Source organism: Miniopterus natalensis, chromosome X (assembly GCF_054644295.1).
Source record: "Miniopterus natalensis isolate mMinNat1 chromosome X, mMinNat1.hap1, whole genome shotgun sequence".
NCBI classification, from domain to species: Eukaryota; Metazoa; Chordata; class Mammalia; order Chiroptera; family Miniopteridae; genus Miniopterus; species Miniopterus natalensis.
In genome coordinates this window covers 89,458,313-89,480,652 of record NC_142103.1, presented here as the reverse complement: position 1 = coordinate 89,480,652, position 22,340 = coordinate 89,458,313, and the positions used below count along the sequence as shown (strand labels likewise).

Here is a 22,340-nt window from a genome sequence, read left to right as displayed (position 1 = left end):
ATTATATGATAGGCCTGGTCATGGTAAATGAAAATATCACATTTGATCAAGTTAATCAGATCAATGAGTATTTTCATTAATCCCAAATGATTTTTATTGAGGACACCTATCAGCAAAACTTGCCATTAACTTGCAACACAAGGCATTCCAACAGCTAGCTCCAAAGAGTTAATATGTTGTGAAGCATTATCCAAATATGAACAAATAGTTTTATTCTTTCCTCTATTTTGGGCTGTGTCAAAGTTTCCAGGGTTTCCTAGAAAAGATTTAAAACTAAAACTAATTGCCACATTTTACCTAAATTGATTAGATATTCTAAAGGGCATTTCCTAGGAGATTCAAATGTTGTGAGGGAAGCAAGCTTATTCATACAACTAGAGCTAGAACAACAATAATGTGAATGATTCATAAATATCTTGGAGAAAGTATTCATCTCTGAGAAACGACACAAGTGGCCGTTTTCCTAAAGACAGAAAGACTTAGTTATTTTAATTTACTTCTACAACTTTCCACTTAGTTGTTAATATTAGAACATAGGTTTTTTTTAAAATCACAGAATAATAGCGATGGGCACAAAAATAGACTTCAGAAAACCATATACCATCTTAGGTAAGAAAGCTGTAACGATATTCTCAAGTGACAGCCTTTATTAGATGCCGACAAGCCTCAGATACCACTTTACAATCTCTTTTATTGGAGACATGTTGAGGGTTATAAACCTTCCAGATAGGTGTTTCAGTAAGCCCTGCATAAGGCAGTTGTGATTAAAAACCATGTGAAAAATTCCCAGTAGCTCACAGAAGAGTAACCAGACTGGGTAGTACCGTGTGTGTGTGTGTGTGTGTGTGTGTGTGTGTGTGTGTGTGTGTGAATAAGATACTGGTTTAGTGTGAAGGCCAGAAGTAAAGGTAACACCATGAGGGAAGATAAAGTTATAGAAAGTGAGACAGGAACCTCCTCAAAAAGGAAAAATTAAGAAGAATGCCATAGCTTCTCAAGAAATTTCGGGTATAGAGACAATAAAATACTTTTAAGCATAGGAATAAATGTCCCCTGAACCTGAGGTTCTATGATCAGAAAAGAGGGATGAAAGTTAGAATAGCAGGGTTACTTTCTTTTTTTTTCCAAGTGATTTTAAAGAAACCAATAGTAGAATGGACTGAGAAGGCAGCTAGATACAGGTTCCAAAGAGAAATAATGTGTCTTTTTCAAGAATGAAAAGAACTGAGAGAAATAGCTCCGGACATACACTGGAAAGGAAAATAACAGTGAAATTTTTTAAATACGATAAACATCTATATGTGCTATCAGCTTCTGAAATTTTTCATGATTAACTCAGCACAGAAAATTCCCTTCCGTTTTGAACTTCAGTTTTTCAAACTGCTTCCATGGCAGTTCAAACTGCTATCATTTCTCCTTCTATCAAATGTGGACAGGAAACCCAAGCTCCGTAGTATATTTTAGGCTCAGAAGCTGTCAGAAGCATTTTACTAAGCACTATGGAGGGGAGACGGGCAGAGCAAACCAATGTCTGGAACACCAGCAGCGGTCCTGAGTACTTTTAATATAGTGCTGACCAAGAAAAGCCCTTCTAGACAGGAATGAAGAAAACACAGAACAGTGAGTTCATCGATTGTTCATTTGCATTTTAAATAATAGACATTATGCACGAGCTATTGTTACGTCCTGCACTGCCCATGTTTTATAAGCTTATAAAACTCCTGAAGAATATTTCATTAACCTTAAAGCCACATAAAACTAATGATTATGAGTTTTATATTTTAAAACTTAAGAAAAGCAGGTTTTGTACATATCTAAATTATCTCTTAAGACCTTGAGTGCTGGGAAACTTAAGGGGAGGTTTCTTATTAATTTGCACAGATATAGCAAAATGCAGTTTGAACTTAACCTTTCATTTTAGTACAACCGGCCCACGTCAGAAAAAACAAAACAAAAAATATCCTTTTTTAAGTCACAAGGTATATATGTGTTTTAGAAAAGATGCTATTGACTATATATATCACCCCTTAAATGAGCCAAGGCCTAAGTAAATGCCTTATAGCTTTCTTCTAATTAAAGTTAGTTTTTTTCTTAAAAGGAGACTCATTCCTAGTTTCATACTTTCCTTCTCAAAGAGGGGATTTGTATTTTCCTGCTTCCGCATTTTGTACATAGGTACTGTGGGAAATTATTAGAGTATCAGCAAAAGATAAATGTGGTTCTTGTCTACATTACTAATTGGGTCAAATTAGTAAATTTAGTGTCATGAATTGTATCCTGCCACACTGCAACCTGGGAGACAAGGTAGAAAAGTACATTCTAGAGATCCTGATTGGCTACAGCCTAAGCTGAGTAACAAAGGTACCCCAAAATGCAGTGTTTTCAATTAATTAGAAGTATGTTTCTCATTCACTAGACTAGTAGAGAGAAATTTAGACTGATGAGGTGATTATGTTTCATTAAGTAATTCAGGGACTCAGGTTCCTTGTATCTTATTGCACCAACATTTTGTCTTCATATATATGGTAAAAAAAAAAAAAATACAGTTCACTGACACAATCTGCTTTCTAGACCACAGGAAAGAGAAAACATAAAGTCCAGGGCATGAGGCTTCATCATGAAAGAGATGACCGGGCAATTGCACACATCACTTCTTCACACATGTCCTTGGCCTGATCTCAGCCATACGGCCACATCCACCTGCAAGGGAAATATAGTCTGTAGCTGGGGAGCCTTGTACCCAACTCAATCTTTGGGGGTTATGCTACTAAATGGAAAAGGGATAATAGACTAGGGGAGGCATTTAGTGGTCTCTGCCTCAATAAGTGCCAACCAGGATTTGGAGATCACAGGTCAAGCATAACAAAGATGAAGGCCATGTCAGGACAAGGTTTGTTCAAGAGCATGGCGACCTATATGCGACACTTATGTTTGAACAAGCTCTTGGGGAGTTTTCAATATCCTTCACCACCACCATTAATATCCATTTCTTTCCTCCTTTTATTATTCTTTCCCTCACACGCCACCTTTTCAGATTCCTATTTTTCACCCCACTCTGGGGTTTTTTTCTTTCTTTCTTTCTTGTTTCAAACGTTTGTGATACTGGGGTCTAAAGAGCTGACTGACCACTGACCACAGATAAATGCTTTCTCTATGTATGTTAAGGGCTGATTTAAACAGAATACTTTGCTTTAAAAATGTGAGACTCTAGAAGGATGAAAGAGCACCAAAAGAATTAAAAGAAGCAATGTGGGATTTAGTACAGTGACTATGTAATTAATGGGGCAAAAATAAAGGAGATATCTTAGCAAGATGCAATCACAAAATATTTAAGATCAGTAAGGTCTCTGCCATAAAAACCTAAAAATGTCCGCATAACAAAAATAACACTTTGTAGATGACTCAGAACAATTTTAGAAATGAATAAAAGTATAAGCAGTTCTGATGCCTTTGGCAGAAAGCAAACCACAAGTCACTTCTCCCATCCACTCTTCAACTGACAGGCAAAAATGGCCCCACTTCCCTGTACATTTAAAAATAGCCAAGATAGTAAATTTTATATTATGTGCATTTTAACTCAATTAAAAAATATTTTAAAATGACCCCTCTTCCTCTTTCTCGTCGTCACCAAGAGTTTCTGAATAACCTTTTGAGCAAATCCATTTTCTGGGAGTTGAATGTTTTCCACTGAACAGTCATCAGTGTGCTGCTGCTTTTAGCTAAGACCCGTCCTTTCAGCGTCACACCTTCCCAGGGCGACGTCTTCAGAAGGCAGCGTGTGTAACTGATGCATGATGAATGCCTCCCTTCGTCCATTGATTTTTTTAGATGCCACACATTCCTCTGTCGTGCAAATAGAAGGCAGCCATCAAAAGCTACCATGGGAGCCCTTACGAGAATCTCTGAGCCATCTAAACACAATGCAGCAATAGTATTCGCATTCTGCACGCCCTCTCTTCTCAAGTGCATGACTCCTCTCCATTCTGGGGGGGCTCTGTCACTGCCTCTCTTCATGTCATTCGTGTGGGAAAAATCCCCCAAATTTCGTTCAAATTCGAATATGCAGCCCTTAGGTTCTTGAAAGGCTGTTTGGCCTAACTTGCTGCATGAACTGCAAATGATCACTTATAGAAAAGCTTAAGTCCCATGATAACAGCAATATTAATAAAGGTAATAATTGCTAGCAGTTTGTGAACACTCACTCACCATGTGTCCTATGGATACATATTGACTCAGTTAACTCCAACTTATTTGTGATTACTTAAATCCTCTTGCAATTCTATTAGCCAACCAAATAAGTTGCTTTGTCCTTAAAAGCTAAAGAAATATGTTGTAAGATAGTCCGAAATTCATTTTCATAAAGAAATCTGACACAACAGCTGAATTATGGTGAGCAGATTTAAAAGTGCATGTCTTGTTTTTGTGTGATTTTTTTATCTTGAAATTTGAGCAGACGTTGCTACATCCTGCAGGAGTAACATCCTTAACTATGAGCTTAATATAACCTATCCTTTCCATTTCTTTCATTTCTTTTGGAATCCTTAGATAAACCTCTGATTTCCAAAGAACTCTCTGTGGCAAATATTATGTACCATTGGACCTGGTACTGATTTGGGCCAAAGATCTTGAGAAAGTTATAAGGGAACTTTCTTTATTTGTGTGTAGGGGAAGGGGGGGAGAGTGAAAGAGAGAGGTTCATTTCTGAATAAAGCTTTGTGAAAGAGAAGTTATTCCTTGTAACTTATGACAAAAGATAAATATGTTTTGTAAACCACTTTGCTTTTATCTTAACTGGAGAGTCTTCTGCAAAACATTTATCTTTAACATGACCATAACGAAATTTTAATATGCATGATTAATGGGGCAAATGAAATTAAAATCCTCCTACTATTCAGCATCTTATTTAAGAACAAAATGCTCACTATTTTCTAATTTCAATGAGTAAGATCTCTGAATGCTGATGCTTTTTAATTAGGGAAGAAATTTTCTTTTAATTAAAAAAGAGGATTTTTGTTTTGTTTTGTTTTAATTTCTCAGTAAGTTAGAGAGTGTCCTCTAGTGGAGAAAGAATCTCTGCTCCCAGCACTTTTAGAAATGGTCAAATGATCCCTAATTAGAAGGCTGCACTAAATCACAAGTGACCCTACTGCCCATTGGAATCCAATGGTTGAAGGGAAAGTGTATTATTTTTCCTCTAAGCGCCCCCCACACGCACATTGTAGTCTACCCGAAATCTTGCTGTGTGACAAGCATTGTTCTCATTTTAGATAGCAACTGATTATCTTATGATCCATTTTAGAGTGCTTCCTTTGGAACCGGGTAAGATTGAGCCGATGGTGCACCTTTCTGCAAAAAAAGGCAGCGGAAGCATTTAGTGCAATTTACTGTAGCTTTTACAGATATCAACTCGAGACAGCAAGAATACTATCATCTTCAAGACCCCAGCCCTGGCCGACTGATATATTTGATGTGTGCAGCTACCAAGGCCACAGCTTCAATTATTCTGTTATTATTTGAAGGAAAACCAAAAAAAAAAACAAAGTTGAGAGGAAAATTAATGTGTCTTTCTCGGCTACGTAACTTGTGGAAAACTCATGTTCATTTCCCATATTTCTGGTGAAATGTAAACAGCATTAGCACTGTCCTTGGGCGTCAGAGGCGAGAGTGGAGGTGCCTTTGCAAGATCTAAACGGGTGAAGAGGAGCTGTAGCGCTCGGCTCTCTGAACCGCGTGTTGGATTGCCTTCTCAGAAACTGCACCTTACAGCAAATTAGACACCAAAAGATAGAAAAGGTGTATAGTTTTTCTTGATAACAAGTGAAGTCATTTGGACTTAAACAGAGTAAAGATAAAAGTTTATTTCTGTTACTATATTTGGAAAAATAAAAGAGAGAGGAATAAAGACAGTGTTCGTAAAACCCTTCAGTAATCCAACAAAGGTCAGAGATATATCGCATATGAATAAATATCGTGTGCTGCTTGTTTTAAAGGCAGTGATAAGCCATGAGGTAAGCATTGTATTCCTGTTAACAGATAATTTTCAGAACAAGGTACAATCATTGCTTTTGTACAGATATAAAAATTAACACTGTTAAATTCTGGCTCATATGGTATGAAGGGACCAGGCAGCTTATGACTGGTTTAAAGGTAACGTCAAAACAGCACATTTACACAGAGTGAAGGAGTGCCAAAGTGAATTCCAAGCAGAGAAAAAATTGATTTTCCTGTGGGTTGGTGGGGGAGCTAAGAGAGCATAGGGGGAATGGAGTTAATTAAATGACTACAAGACATGAGAGAATTTGCATATAGGTTACCTACAATTTATAAAGTGAAAAAATAGCTCTTAAACAGTGAAAGGGCTAGAATTGGATAACTCAAAAAGGTGTGTAATATATAAATGAGTAGCTTTCCACTGAAACACAGATTCTCTCCTACATTTTTGGGGAAAGAGAATATATTTCTGTAGCTTGGATGGGGTCATCAGTGACTCAGTTGTACATCCTACATCTCGTCTACACCAGCTACCTCTCTGCCCACCACTGTCATTATTATGATCAGTCTTCTTTCTCGGTCTCCCTGTCCTTGCTCCTGGCTTAAGGGTCCTGCCTGAATGTTTTTCAATCATGTTGCTTTTCTGAGCCCCAATTCCACTTTAAACAAAGTCCAAAGTAAAAAGAAATTGTTCCAGACAGTTCACTTGCATGAGAATCTCCTGGGAGTGCTTGTTAAGAATGGAATCCCTTGGCACCCGCCACACTTGTTGAGTCTAAATCTGGGGGGTGGGGGGGGAACGGACAAGTTTTGGGACAATAAGTTTGAGACTCACTGGCTTAAGTGCAAAAAAATATAACATGTTAAACTTTATTCCCTTAAACTAAATGATATTGTAGAATATATGGGAATATAAAAAAATCTGGTATGAAAGTTAGTTGGAATTTGCAAAAAGCAGGTTAATGGTGGCATTAGGGGATGCGATCTAATAACCTTCCTTCTAATTTCTATCAAAATCTGTCTACGATTATTTGCAAGTTGAGTATCTGGAATTTTAATCCATCAATGACCTTTCTAGGTACTTGGCTAAGTGTTATTTTATCATGTTTCTTTTTTAACTGAAAATATCCTCAGATACACACTAGGTAGCAAACAGAATGAAGAAAAATTCATTATCACTCTATTGTTTTAATTTTCTTTGCATGTTTTCCATTCTACTGAAGTTTTACTAATTCTTTATTCAAATCTGTTGCTCTTGTATTTTCTTGTTATATCTAGGCTCTAATTCTAAGAACATATATTTTTCTACACAGATTCATAAAATATTTTATAATAATATTCAACTCTAATAAATCCCAATTTTTGTTGTATCATATGAAATTAACTTTTGTTTCCAAATCATAATTCAAATTCTGATAATTCATTGCCTAGAGTTAATCTGCTACTATTTTTAATTGCACCCTACCAACATAATCTCACTAAATGTGCAGTTGGGAAGAGATGTGCAGCAGCACACTATTATATAGTATTTCTGCCGTATGGATGCTATAGATGAAAAATGTAGCAAAATAAATAGGAAGTTTTGAGTACTGATCAACCTTTATGCATATCTGCATAACCCATGAACACAGACAATAGTGTGGTGAAGGCCTGGGGGCGTAGGGTGGGGTGGAAGGGGTCAATGGGGAAAAAGAGGGACATCTTGTGATACTTCCAACATTAAATATAAAAAGATAATATGGTATTTGAATTGTTAGTTTCTGTAATTTAATTTTAAATAATTACTGTGTTTAACAACCTGCTTACAGAATTTCTGAAAATGTAATAATCAACTCTCACAGCTGGTATGAACTGGCTCCAGCCCACAAGTGAAATAAGATCTAAATGTGGAGGCTTTGCACTTGCAGTGTTGAAGGCTAGTTTACAAGAGAGACTTGGCCTGTTGAGATAAGCTGCAGACATGTTACCTTTAATTAAGGAAGCTTTGATAAAAGTAAGCAAGGGAAAATGCAAGTTTGAAAGATATTAAGCAGGTTATTAATTGATTTGAAATTATTTATTGAGTTCCTAATATATTTAAGCACTGTAACAGGCCCTGGTAATACATAAAGGTACATACAGATATAATTTCTACCTTGGGGAATGAATACTCTGGGTTAGACATGCAAACACACCAAACATTGTAAGGAATTTATGATAAATACAGGTGTATTCCAAGAGCTATGGGAGAAGAAGCAGAGTGACTGACTGACATCACCTCTGTGGTACTTTTCCAATAATTTATAGCCTCAATCTAATCAGATGAAAATATCAGGCAAACCTATATGGAAGAACCTTCTATAAAATAACTGACCAGCCTTATTTAAAATTTCACAAGTCACAATCATTTCATTAAAAAGCTGTCAAAAGCACACATTTTCTGAATTTGACAAAGATTGAAAATACCTGAAAATGTATTATTTTAGAAATATGTTTCATTCAATCAATGAAGTGATTAAAATGTTACCTGCCAGTTTGCCTCAAATAAGAGGGCACAAATAGTTTTATAACATATTTCTGTCACTCCTCTCCACAGGTGACTCAGCTAATCTAACCTGCAGAGCTTTCTTTGGGTACAGTGGAGATGTCAGTCCTTTAATTTACTGGATGAAAGGAGAAAAGTTTATTGAAGATCTGGATGAAAATCGAGTTTGGGAAAGTGACATTAGGTAAAATAAGTTTTTCTTTCATCTTGTACTCAAGATTAATATTTACTCTGTTGGTGACTAGAAATTAAGCTAAAAGGAAAGAAGTTTTTTGTTTTGTTTTACTATTATAATGAAAACATTGCAACATATAGTGGCAAAGAGGCAAAACACTGTTAAGAGACTATTGAATTGCAAAACATGAATGCTATTTACAAAGAATTTAAGAGAAATAAAAAGGGGTTTTTCATTGAGGAATGTACTGAATGTGAGATAGACCAAAATACCATCAAATATAGAAAATGTGATATTGTACTTTTTGTCTGTAAGAGCTCTTTGTTTTTCATTAAGAGGAAATAAAAACAAGGTACCAGGACTCAACCAAACACAATTTCTGTCATTTCCTTTTATATGTTTTCATATTTGAGGCATCACATAGACAATAAAACACTTGTTAGGAATGATAAAGGATACACAAAATGTCTTAATTACCTTTTTTGTTCTGACTTTAAGGTCTAAATATGAATATAGTGGGAATGATAGAGAATAAACATTACAAATACCATCTATTTGAGGACATAATACTTAAGCTTGAAGGGGTCAAAGGGGGACATCTGTAATACTTTCAATGATAATGATAAATTAATTTTTAAAATCCTCTCTTTAAAAACTGTTTGTTCATTTACCTTTAAGTATTCAGGTATTCAGTTATGACTGAAATTATACTTGGGCATAGATACTCATTTTTCTTTATTGATCTTAGAGAGAGGGAGGGAGGGACAGAGAAAGAAAGAAGAGGGGGGAGAGAGAGAGAGAGAAGCATCGATGTGAGAGAGAAACATCTATCGGTTGTCTCTGGGCATGAGCCCTGATCGGGGATCGAACCCACAACCTAGGTATGTGACCTGACCCGGAGTCAAACCTGCCACCTCTTGGTGTTTGAAACACTGCTCCAGCCAACTGAGCCACACTGGCCAGGGCTTATAGATACTCATTTTTAATCATAATGTACAGAAGCAAGGATGTTAATAAGAATTAAGTTATAACTGAATGAAAATGCTGCCCATTTGTAAACATTCTCCCATCTAAAAGTAACGCCTTCTGGGAGTGCATGAGTATTTTAACCAAGGTCCCTCTTCTTGAAGGAGGACTCTTTTAAACACGAGGACTTTTAAAACTTTATCAAAGGTATAACTGAAAAAGGTTTTCAGTAGAAAATAAAAAACATATAAAACTGTCATATAAGGTTATTTCTACTAGGATTTTCTTCCTAGCAACAAATACACAAGAATCTTACACTGCAGCTGGGTTCTGAAATGCCCAGATGGGCAATTCTCCAATATGTACTAAAGTGTTTCTCTGCCATTTATCACTTATCCATACACTTTGAAATGCTAAAGTTAAGGAAGGACAATAAATCTCCTAACTTTCCTGCTCTCCCCTTTCGTGGGTGCTCAGGGGATATTCTAGAAAGGTATTATTCTTTAATTCTGCATTAGAAAGTGTTGTGCAGAGTTGAGTTACCAAACAGGTGAGAAAGTAGAGCTGGAAACTTTTTGAGCCGGGAAAAGGAGCTTTACTCTGAAATTTCCCATTTGCTCAGAAAGATTGCTAAGATCTTTCACAGTGAGATTAGTGAGCATTTACCATTAATTTTACATATCACAATTAAGCACTTCCTTGAAACACTTTATCTACAGGTTTATAATTTCATATTTCTTTAAAAATAGACAACTGATTTGTATCATGAAAAAAGAGGCCAGGCTGGAGGTTTCAACTGAAATGTCAAAATAGCTAAAAAATTTTCTATTCTTCCTTTTTTTATTAGCCTGATATACAATTAGTCCTCTAACCTAAGACATTAGAATATTTTATCTCACCTTTACATCATATTTCTTCTTAAAGGGAAAGCAGTTCCTAAACTTTTCCTCAAGGTCTCTCTCACATCTTTATTATGACAGTGTTATTGTCCTGCTAAGAGAGATAATTAACTGCTACTTCATTAGCATCTTCAAAGACAAACTTACTCATTAGAAGTGAAAGAGGGCATGATATAATTTGATTAAGATATCATTAATCCATAGCCAAATTTGAAGCACGGATATTGCAGGTGTTTTCGCATCAGATGCAGATTCATCTAATTTTTTTTTTCTTTTTCGTGTATGTGTACGTTTGTGTGGGGTTTTTTGTTTCGTTTTGCTTTATATTTTAGAATTCTCAAGGAGCATCTTGGGGAACAGGAAGTTTCCATCTCATTAATTGTGGACTCTGTACAAGAAGGTGACTTGGGAAATTACTCTTGTTATGTTGAAAATGGAAATGGTCGTCGGCATGCCAGCATTCTCCTTCACAAACGGGGTGAGTATAACCTTCTAAGTTAGAGTGGTCAACTGAACTATATAATAGGAGGGAAATAAGTGGGAACCAAAAAAATAATAAAATTTGTTTTTCTATGCAAATTTATCCTAAATAAAATAATCACATTAGCATTTGGGCTATCAAGGTATATAACACGGTGGGTGGGTGACTAGCTCAGACTCTAGAGTCAAATTTGGATTTATTGATTTGCGTTAATACCAACTCTATAAACTTGGGCATGGTATCTAACTTTCCTATGCTTCAGTTTCCTGATATGTGGAATGAGAAAAAAATAGGGTCAACTCTTCAGTGTGTTTTAAGGATGAAAGAAGACAAGAAGTGAAGAGTTTCGCACAAAGCCTGTACAAAGGAAGTATTTAAATGTAATTTATTACTATTAGAAAGAGGCAAATCAATGAAAAAATAACTGAAGTAGTTTTAAAACCAAGATTGTGTTCCTTATTAGAAGGTTATCCCTTTAGTGTAAAAATTATGTCCAATGGATTTCCCATTGCAGTACTTATTGATATTTTTTCTGCCTTGGATAACTTTTATGTATGTAATAACCTCTCATAATTAATAATAATTCATTGATTGTACATCAATGAGTTATTATTCAACTATAATTTAATAATAATTCAAGTAAGATAGGTTGTGGTTGACTGCAATATCTGCCTCATTAAATCTGATCCCACAACAGCCCCAATGCCTTATGCACAAGGTTAAAATATACAAATACATATTGAATTGTTTGAAATTAGGGATAATTTTTAAATTTGATCCATGCCTTTTAGTTGATGAAATTTTTCATATAAATTACATGATAAAATGTTTTTTTCTATATTATGCTAAGTGAAAACTTTCTAGTTTTTGCAACAATTACACTTGATGTTCTCTTACTCAGCAAATTTACGATGATTTTAAATTCAAAGTATATGTTTAATCCTAGACTCTTTGAGGTTAGAAAAGAAAAAGAACATTAAAGACTATTTCCCCCACTTTACTGGGCAATAGAATCCCTTTGAATAATGTTACTTAAAACTGTTAAAACAGACACCTCTGTTGTCAAGGTGACTGCAGTATTAAAATAGTCTACTTTGGAGGGATGTGAGTAAGGGAAAGGTAAGCGGAAGCTAGCAATATGATTTTTTTTTCTATAGTAAATATATATATTAAGCCCAGCCGGCATGGCTCAGCGGTTGAGCATAGACCTAGGATCCAGGAGATCTTGGTTCGATTCCCGGTCAGGGCACAGGCCTGGGTTGCGGGCTCGATCCCCAGCAGGGGGCGTGCAGGAGGCAGCCGGTCAATGACTCTCATCATTGATGTTTCTCTCTCTCTCTCCCTCTCCCTTCCTTTCTCTGAAATCAATAAAGACATATTAAAAAAAAAAAAATGTATATTCAGTCAATGGAGGAATTTCTAGTAGAAATATTTTATATATGTAAAAGAACAGAAATAGCTTCTCAGAGTTGGAAACAACTTAAATGTTGTGTAATTGAACTACTCCAAAACATCTTCCCAAGATATCTAATAGTTTATACTGGATCACATTCCTTCTCAAGGAAGCCAATTCTGTCTTTGGAAAACCTATTAGAAAAGCATCCCTATTTCACTGTCTGCCCCTTGACCCTAGTTCTACACTTTTAATCACTCTTTCCCAAAACAGCCCTTGAAAAGTTTGATGACAGTCACCATGATCCTGTTGGAACTTTACTTTTCTGGATTCCACTTCTTTAGTTTCTTTGATTCTTTCTTCCTTTGCGTGGATGAAATACTTTCACCATTCTGGCCATTGTCTTCAGTATATTCTGGCCATTCTCTTCAACATGCTCTAATCAAAGAGTCTCGATTACTTCCCAAGAAGGAAAGTACTAGAGAGAATATATAAGGCACAAATAAAAATCTGTTGACTTAGACAACCTATATTTCATTTCAGGACAAGGTCGAAGTGACAGTCAAGTAGTTATTGTAAGGGGAGAGAAAGAAAATGAAATGTACCTAAAGAGGATACAACTATCAAAGCTCTGTTCTTATAAACAGGCACAGAGCCAGGAAGGGTCAAACACCCCCAGGCTATTTTCAGCAAGTGCGGCCTAAGGTTAAGTTGCCCATAGCGAGAAAAACTTCCAGTACTACAAAAACAAATGTTTGAAGAATCAATGAAATTGATAAAACTTTCACAATAATGTCTGATTACCTAAATATGAAGGGGAAAATTGTGGCCAAGATTAGGACATCTTTCAATAGGTAAATCTTCCACAATTGTTTTCAAATACCTATTTATACCAACAGCGTTTTATTCTTAGTAAAATAAAAGCATTAAAAAGCCAAAAAGAATCCTTCAGGATCACATATTCCAAAAGTCCCTCTTAAAGTTAGTGTGTGCCTTCTTTTTAAGGGGAACTCCAGCAACAACACATGCAATCCCCTACCGTTGAGAGGCTTATAATCGTGTGGAATTGTTATGGAAGAAATGCATGGACGGTCTTTCTCTGTTGCTAGTGGGAGTGGGGTTCTTGGGATGCCGCTGGAACAAGCATTTCCTGAGGCCCCCACAGGAGAATGAGTTGTGGTAAAGAGCTTTATTTTCATGGAATTACATGCCTCAGATTGTAAAATCCCATTTCCCTTAATCTAGTCCTGGAAGAAGTACAGCTGAGGATTAAGCAGAGCTAGAAGCAAAGCCAGTGTCCAGAGTTTCTGTTCCATGGTAGAGCTGGGTCTGGTTTAGCATTAGGCTAGTTACAGTCCATCAATCCATTGTGTGTGGGGGCCACATGGTCATGGGCCGTGTGAGCCAATGTAGGGGGGTCAGGAGAGTGCAACCCCTACAACAAGTCACAAGAGTCTGGAAAGAGCAAGAGAGACAACTCCTTTGTCTAGGAGCTTAAGTATCTGAAATCTTCCCATGCTTGCAGTGGCCATGCCTAATCTGGCCGGCGACCTGTTCCCAGGTGTGACTGACAGATAGGTACCATCTCTATTTCACTCAGACTCTACTGGGCATGCATCTAAACTGCAGCTTCCTGGCAAAGCTGCACAAATGGCATGTCTATAAAATGTGGCCTTCTCTGTGCTCCTTTCCTCTTATTAATAGCCAGGTTTTTACACAGGTATCAGAATGATCTATCCCAACTAACTTTGGAAAGAAGAAATGACTTTGGTTAACATATGACATAACTACAAGTTCACCAGCTCTGCAAGGTTCAGAAGGTCAGGGCACACACAAGGAGTGTAAGCTGGTAGTTCGGGTTTTTGATCATAGGGTCCCTGAAAGAGCCAAATTGCTCTTGCTAGCAATTAGGTAAATTATCTGATGAGTTGCTATATTACTCACAAGACTAAAGCTGAAAGAAAGAACGGGAAGCTGTCGCTATTAATCATATTTTACTGCCATTGATTCATAAATCCTTTAACTTATCTTACAGGGCTTTAAAGTCTTTCTTTTTAAAACCTTCCTAGAGAGATAAGTTAAAGCATTTGATGAATATAGATTTTGCAAACCACAAATTATCACTTTTGACAGGTAAACTTGCCAGCACACATCTTTGCCAAAGTTACTTAAGCATTTTTCCCTCCATTATTACCCTTTGTTCAGTATTGTTGATCCAATAAAAATGATGGTAGAGCCCTCCAATGGGCAGTATGGATTCTTTGAGACATTACTCATATGTATTAAATGAATCTTCCTAAGTGCCAAGAGTATACTGTAATAAATAATTCAACTAGAGTTGAGCTGAGCTAGATTCTGGACTAGCCTTTTATCTAGAAAAGAGAATCTTGCCCTAGCCGGTTTGCTCAGTGGTTAGAGCATCAGCTTGCAGACCGAAGGGCCCTGGGTGGGATTCCTGGTCAAGGGCACATGCCTCGGTTGCACACTCCGATCCCTGGCCCTGGCCAGGGCACCAGTGGGAGGCAACCAATCGATGTCTCTCTCTTTCTCTCTCCCTCTTCTCTCCCCTCCACTCTCTCTAAAAAAATCAATGGAAAAAATATGCTCAGGTGAGAATTTAAAAAAAGAAAATCTTAGTTTCAGAAAAACTGGCTGAAAATTTACCAAAGAATTAGACCATGGAGAAACCTTGCTTGATTCCTGCAACCAGGAAAGGTATTTGGACAGTTAGGATTATGTCAGACATTCAAATATAGACATATTTCACATACTATACAGAGAACTAGATTATGCAGTGAAAGAGAAACAAAGAATGAGGAGGCGAGGGCCATGGGGCCATGTTAGTCTATGACAGCCCTGTCCTTTATTCCTTACTGTAGTCCCTGGCCTGACAAGCTTGAAAGTTTGGCCCTTGCTCTACAAAGAACCAAAGCACAGTTGATACATTCACTACTGTGTTATTTCTTGTTCCCACTATTGATCATACATGACTGAGTCCCAATTAGGAGTCTCTGAATCTTTTACCCAGATGCCCTTGTTTAGGTTTCTAATTGTGGGTACATGACTTGACTTGCATCGAACACTGACCTTCAGTTTTCCTCCAAAACCCTGAGCTTTCCAATTCCTTTATTTTTACATTTTACACTTTCCTGACACAAACAATCCTCCAGATGGAAACTATTGTGGCTCAGGGTAGACCAACCCAAAATACCCCATAATGACATATTGATTATTTTGAATTAAAGTTACTTAAGAAACTGCCAATGCAAGAAGAACACTCATCTCTCTCTCTCTCTCTCTCTCTCTCTCTCTCTCTCTCTCTCTCTCTCTCTCTCTCTCTCCCTTAAAGCAGGAGATAAATCTCCCATGTGAAAGGTACCTTCCCTGTACCTGAAGGCTAAGAGAAATACCCTTATTACTAGAGTTAAGGAATCCAGAACCTAAACAAACCTTGTTGCCTCTTTATTAATTTACTACCCAAACCCAAATCTTGCTTCGATTTCTTACTAATGAACACTAACATTGTTTGTCCTGTCATTTCCTCATAAGTTTATTATTTCTTTGTCTAAAAAGCATGAAAAGGTGCCCACTTCAATCATTTCTCTGAGCATCATTTTTTGATCTTCAGCATCATTTATGATTACCCATGCTCACATATTATATTGGCTTTTCTCCTCTTAATCTCATTTTGTGTCAGTTTTATTATTAATCTATCTATAAGAACTCAAGAAGTGTAGAGGGGGAATTTCACCCTTCCTGACAATACCCAGCAGCATTGTCTCTGGCCTCAGGCCTAGCCGCTCTTGCACCCATCAGGCAGTCATAAATTTCTTCTTCACTCTCTGTGGATTTGGTCCATACTCTAACTCTGGCTGACCTCGAAGTGCAGACATAGTTATTATCTGGAACAAAGCAGTTTAATGGTTAAAGTTGTGGACTCTGGAGCAAGGTTGTCTGTTCAAAACCCAACTATCTGTGCTATCTTGGGCAAATTACTTAATTTCTCTTCTATAAAATGATTAATAATAATAATGCCTTCCATACAGAGAAGCCCTGAGGGTTAAATTAACTCGTATATGTCAAATACAAATCACAATGTCTGACACATGCTTATCACCCAATAAATATTAGCAGCTATTACATCACTTCTCTGTTCCAACTACATGATATTCTGGGCAAATTAGGATGCAGCAATAATGTGTTTCATTAAAAAATCCCTCAAATCTAGTTTATCTTTCATTAAGATGGTCAGCTTTACCTCCAGCAATTTTGTTCAATTTGATTCTATATTTTACCTTATAATAGATTTATTTTGGTTTGAATGCATTGTCCTGAAGGAGATCATTCATTTACTCATGCACTTAATGATAATTATAAGAATCTACTATGTGTCTGGCACTGATAACATTAAATGAACCGTAAATAAGAACCAGTATAATTTGGAATGCTATCATCTGGCATTCCTAATATAGAATTGTGCTTCTAGGGAATGTTTGACTTTGAAACTGTCACATTAAGGGGATGCTCATTATCAATTCTATTCTGAATAGTTATATTCAGATACATTGATTAAAATAATATGGCACTTCATTTATCATGAGGTAGTTTGGGAACTGGCAAAGTATCTACCTAAGAGTCTAGCACTAGTTAATAATGATGAACATCTAGATTTTCTCTATTCCTCCTCAAACTCATTTTAATTCTTGCACACACACACTCTCCCTCTCCCTCCAAAGAATGTAATCAATAGGAATTAGAGTTTTTCAATAAACTCCCTAGTCCTAGGAATATCTTTAGTAATGTAGTTAACATGCACATCATTTAGGATGAAATGTTTAAAAGCCCGGTGAATTTAGACCAGCTGGACTCCTTATCCCTTCTTATAATGAATCATTTTTGTAATATGTACCCCTATCCTTGCTAGTATTTACCAAGTGCATTCATTTACTGAGAGATACAGTAAGACCAAAGAACTATTTAAGCCTCTCTTGGGACTCTTTTTTGACATTTTTAACCACTGGTTTCAAACAATGGAAAAGCCAAACTTTTTCCAGATATCAAAACCTCCTACTTCTCTATATGGTAGCATCTCCCTAGAATGACAATGACCCATTGAAAACTGAATAGGTGTCCAGGAAAGAGTCACTTTTACTGACTCATTCCTGTGGGGGAGAAAAAATAATTTTTACTCCACCCTTCTAGGTTCTTGGCTGAGACACTCCCTGTAATAAGAAACCAGATTAACAGGAGAAAAAAAAACAAAAGTTCAATAAGATGTATACCTCCTATATACATGAGGAATACTCAAGAAAACTAAGTAACTCCTCGAAATAGCCCCAGACACCACCTTTAAGCTAAAGACCAAATAAGATGTTGGGAGGGAGGGGCACTATGGTAGGTTACCAGGAAGAGCACAGTAAACAAACAAAAACCACACCTGGAGGCTACTATGAATGCCAGGAGCGTAAATTGTCCAATACTAGTGATTTTATACCTTTGAGTTTCTTGATATGGACATTGCAGCAAGATTATTTGATTGCCACCAAAATTACAACATGAAAACTAAACTTATGAGCTATCTCCTTAGACATGCAATATATGATTTAAGTGAGGTTAACTCCAACTTATTTTTTACCTCTACACTAGAATATATTTTCAAAGATTTTTTCTGGTCAGCTACAGCATGGATATTTATTATGTAGCATAGATTTGCATTTTAGTAATTTTGGTCATTCGGTTTTATTTAGTGTGAACTAGAATATCCAAGTAGCATCTTTGTTAAGAAAAAAAGGACCATTGGTCTCTGATGATTAGCTTATTTCTCAATGAATTATTAACAAGGAGATGATCCTGGACAAAACCAATATTGGGAGCCAAGAATCATAATCCTTTCGGTTTTTATCATTCCTGGTGAACTAACTGAGTGGGCCAAAGCTCTTAGTATTTAATTATATACTGGCATAGCCATTGGAAGTCCTTTATTTGCTTTATTGAATTTTTCACTTGTTTTCTTAACTAAATGTAAATCCTTTGTAAAGATCTTTAACTTGTATTTCTCTGTTATATGCTTTATTTTGCATAACCTACTTTGATGAGTGGGATGATTAAGTGTATTATGAGTAATATGAACTTTGTCTGCAACAGGATTTCTCAATCTTGTCACTATTGACATTTTATGCTGGGTGATTCTTTGTTGTGGGGAGCTGTTGTACACATTGTAGAATGTCTAGCAGCATTCCTGGTCTCTACCCATTAGATGTGAATAGTACCTTTTCCAGTTGTGACAAATGTTGTCTTCAACGATTGCCCAAAGTCCTCAGAGGACAAAATTCTCATCAATTGAGAACCAATGACCTATGGCATGGATATCAGAAGGACGAGTATTTTAATCTTGAAAACCCTCCAGGGTTATATCTAATGTAATTAGAAGTTCAAGAGAATGGGTGCTTCTTATGCCATGGGAAATGACAAACAATAGATACCTTGTGTTTCCACTCTTGGAGAGTCAACTAGAAGTCACTAGAGCAATTCTTCACAAACTTTTTGCTGTTGTTACTGCAATCTCTTCAGTACACACAAATCACCTAGGGAGTTTGTTAAAAAGGGATTCAAATTCAATAGTCTGGGGTGGGACTCAAGATTTGAATTTCAAACAAGTTCCTTATTGATGCTGATGATGTTGGTCTATGGACCAAAATTGGCATACCAAGGTCTTTGCCTAAACAATAGATCCTCTAATAAGCTTGATAGTATCTAATAGGTAAAAAGCAACTAGCCTCTCTTGAGTTCACTGTTTCCTTGACAGAGCAATGAAAGAGGGAGTAGTAAAGCCAGTCACTGGGATTAATTCCAACTAATTGCTTCATTCTTTTTACATGGTCAACACCTTTGAACCTATTTGAACATTGCCCTCACACTCTACTCTTAGTTAATGAGGTTACTTTCCTCATGTATTCAAAGAAAGTGTGCTTTATAGAATGCATTTACTACTCAGAGAGATGTCTGAAGGGGAACTCTCTTCAAGTATTAAATAATTAACCTCTTAATGAAGAGAGCTCTCATTGTTGGACATAGTTCCTACATAACTCTTTTTAAAAAAAGGAAATCCACTTAAGAATGTCTCAACAACATACATATGGACATATACATATATTTCAGTCTATGCAAATAGCAATTACGAAGGAGGAACAAGATATATGATGGGCAATAAATACTGCTAATTTCCTGTTTTGAATACTTGCATTCAGTTAAATCTCAATTATGTGTGGTAAAGGAGGGCAGGCATAGTATGAAAAAGAAACTTCCACATATTATTGATCAATGATCTGACAGCAAACAGGCAAAGAAAAAATAACACAGTAACACCACTTGTATAAACAGTTCTTACATATTCAAAAGTTCATTTTATTTTATTTTTTAAAGTATAGTTGTCATATAGCCTTATATTGGTTATGTTAGTTTCAGGTGTACAATATAGTGATTCAACATTTTTATACCTTACGGTGTGGTCTCCCCACTAATTCTATTAATCACCTGTCACCATGTAAACTTGTCACATTATTATTGACTATATTCCTCTTCTCCTTTTCACCCATTCCCCCACCCCCTCATCTGTTTAGCTTCTAATAAGAGAAGTTATAAAACACAAGTAAACCTAAGGTGAGGATAGAGGGAATCCACTGGAACTCAGATCTTTGTTCTGGAAAATGAAAGACAGGCAGTTTAAAAAAGAATAATTCAGTTTAAGGAATTTGCAAGAAGCCCACTGATTTCATCTAGCACACATGTAGCACATTTCCACATATGTGATCAGAGATAACAAACAGGATAGCATATTCATGGCCAAACACACCACTTATTAATCCTTCTCAGAACCATCTTAATATTCTCATTATTTCCAGGTCAAAACAACCTGTTGACTGATGATGTTTCATAACCTGCTCAAAATCTCACTTCACTGCAGGCTGCTTAGTGATGATTCACATAATGTCGTTGTGTGAAAAACAACAAATCACTCCCATTCACCAAATATATTTTAAGTGTTAGCAATGGGCAAAACACTGGGTTAGGTGTCCTTAGTAGTTGAGACACTGCTGCCTGAGGGATGTCTACCACCATCCTGGGGCATTAAAGCAACATTGTTGGGGAGAGGGAGATGGCTGTGCATTTTATGGCTGTGAATTCCCTCAGTCAGTTGAGAAATGGCACAACTGGGTCATAAAATGCAAGGTATAACTTTTAATAAGCAGTTTCTGTATATCAAACTTCAACAATCAGGTCAGTAAGTGAGAAATTAGACATGACACATAAAAACTGCTAACTACTCTCTCAGGTCATACAGTAAGAGAAAAAGGTGTTGATTTCCAATAAATTACCATGGTAACTTGTATTAGATTTTATTGTTGAGAATTACATTTGCCATCTGTAAGAAATATGTTAGCTATTTGTCTCTATTTTTAGGGCACATATACTATTTTTAGTATGTGTTCTATGAAGGATGATATAACTGCAGGTTGATTTCTCTACGTTTAAAGTAAACATTTAAATGCTCTTTAAGTAGATTTTATTTTCACTTCACAAAATATCCAGTGGTATATTTAAGAAAGCACAAAAAGGTCATTTTTAAAACCACTCAAGAATTATTACTATGAATTCAAATTTGATATGAGTGAGGATTGATGGAAAAGAAATTGTGAAGAAAAAACCAGACAGTTCCTTGGCAGTGTTTTATTTTTGACTCCTCACTTGTGTGTGACCTAAGCAAGTCTTTTCATGTCATTGTTCTTCATTGTTATCATTTATAAACTAATTGCCCTTAAGCCCCAGTGCAGGAATCTTGTAAGAACATATTAAACCCTGGGTGACTAATAGTATATATTAGCCCGTTTTTCTGATTTTACAGATTCTCAAGAGTTTTGTGTCATTGTACCTCATTTTGCAAACCTTGAGAGTGAAACAAAGTAGTTGCTCTTTCCAGGGATTTTCTTACAGTTTTAAGTGTTGTAAAGTTGACTCAGATCTTTAGATGAGAAGTTCTTATAACTGCACAGTAGAGATAACAATTCTTTAAGATATGCGAGTGAAGTTAAAAGTACTGACCAGTAATAGTTGTGAAATTCATAGAAACTAAAATGGAAGAGGCCATTAGCAAAGCTTAAAAGAATGACACACATAAATTGCCTGACTTAAATCAGTTTGGAGCTCTAATTCTAGTATGTAATGGAAAATGAGTATGACTTGAAAACTCATTGATGCCATCCCACAGTTTCAAGGCAATGAGTCATAGCTGCTTGAGTGCACTTTTAATTTTCCTCAAATAAACAAATTTGTCTATATTACATAAATATCTCAGTATAGAAAATAGCTTAAAGGAATATATTAAAGATATCACAATAAAATGCCATATTGGCTGTCTTCTTAAGTAGACTGCTGTCACTCACAACTCAGTGGTCTCATAAAATTGGTATTATTAAAATGTATTTTCAACTATTGACTACTCACATACCAGTTTAGTTTTCTCATCTGTAAAACAACACAATCAAACTAAATAAAATCTGGTACAATCACTATGGAAAACAGTCTGGTGATTCCTCAAAAAATTAAGAACAGAGCTATCATATGACCCAGCAATCCCTCTCCTGGGTATATATCCAAAAAACTCGAAAACATGTATTCGCAGAGATATATGCACCCGTGTGTTCACTGCAGCATTATTCATGGTGGCCAAGACATGGAGACAACCAAAGTGTCCTGCTATAGAGGACTGGGTAGAGAAGAAGTGGGGCATGGACACAATGGATACTACTCAGCCCTAAGAAAGGGTGAAACACTGCCATTTGCCACAACATGGATGGACCTTGAGGATATCTTGCTAAGTGAAATAAGTCAGGCAGAGAAAGCTAAGAACCATG

General features: G+C 36.3%; 1 protein-coding gene across 4 annotated transcripts in view; it reads left to right on the top strand.

The window, feature by feature from the left end:
• The window catches only part of IL1RAPL1 (interleukin 1 receptor accessory protein like 1), a 1,170,262-nt gene that overhangs the window by 1,118,484 nt on the left and 29,438 nt on the right, over positions 1–22,340 (top strand). For all 4 annotated transcript variants that reach the window (XM_016207563.2, XM_087829289.1, XM_016207561.2 and 1 more), the window contains 2 exons: positions 8,567–8,699; positions 10,888–11,033. In XM_016207563.2, the coding sequence (XP_016063049.1) occupies positions 8,567–8,699; positions 10,888–11,033 (279 nt within the window). The remainder of the gene's footprint in view (positions 1–8,566; positions 8,700–10,887; positions 11,034–22,340) is intronic.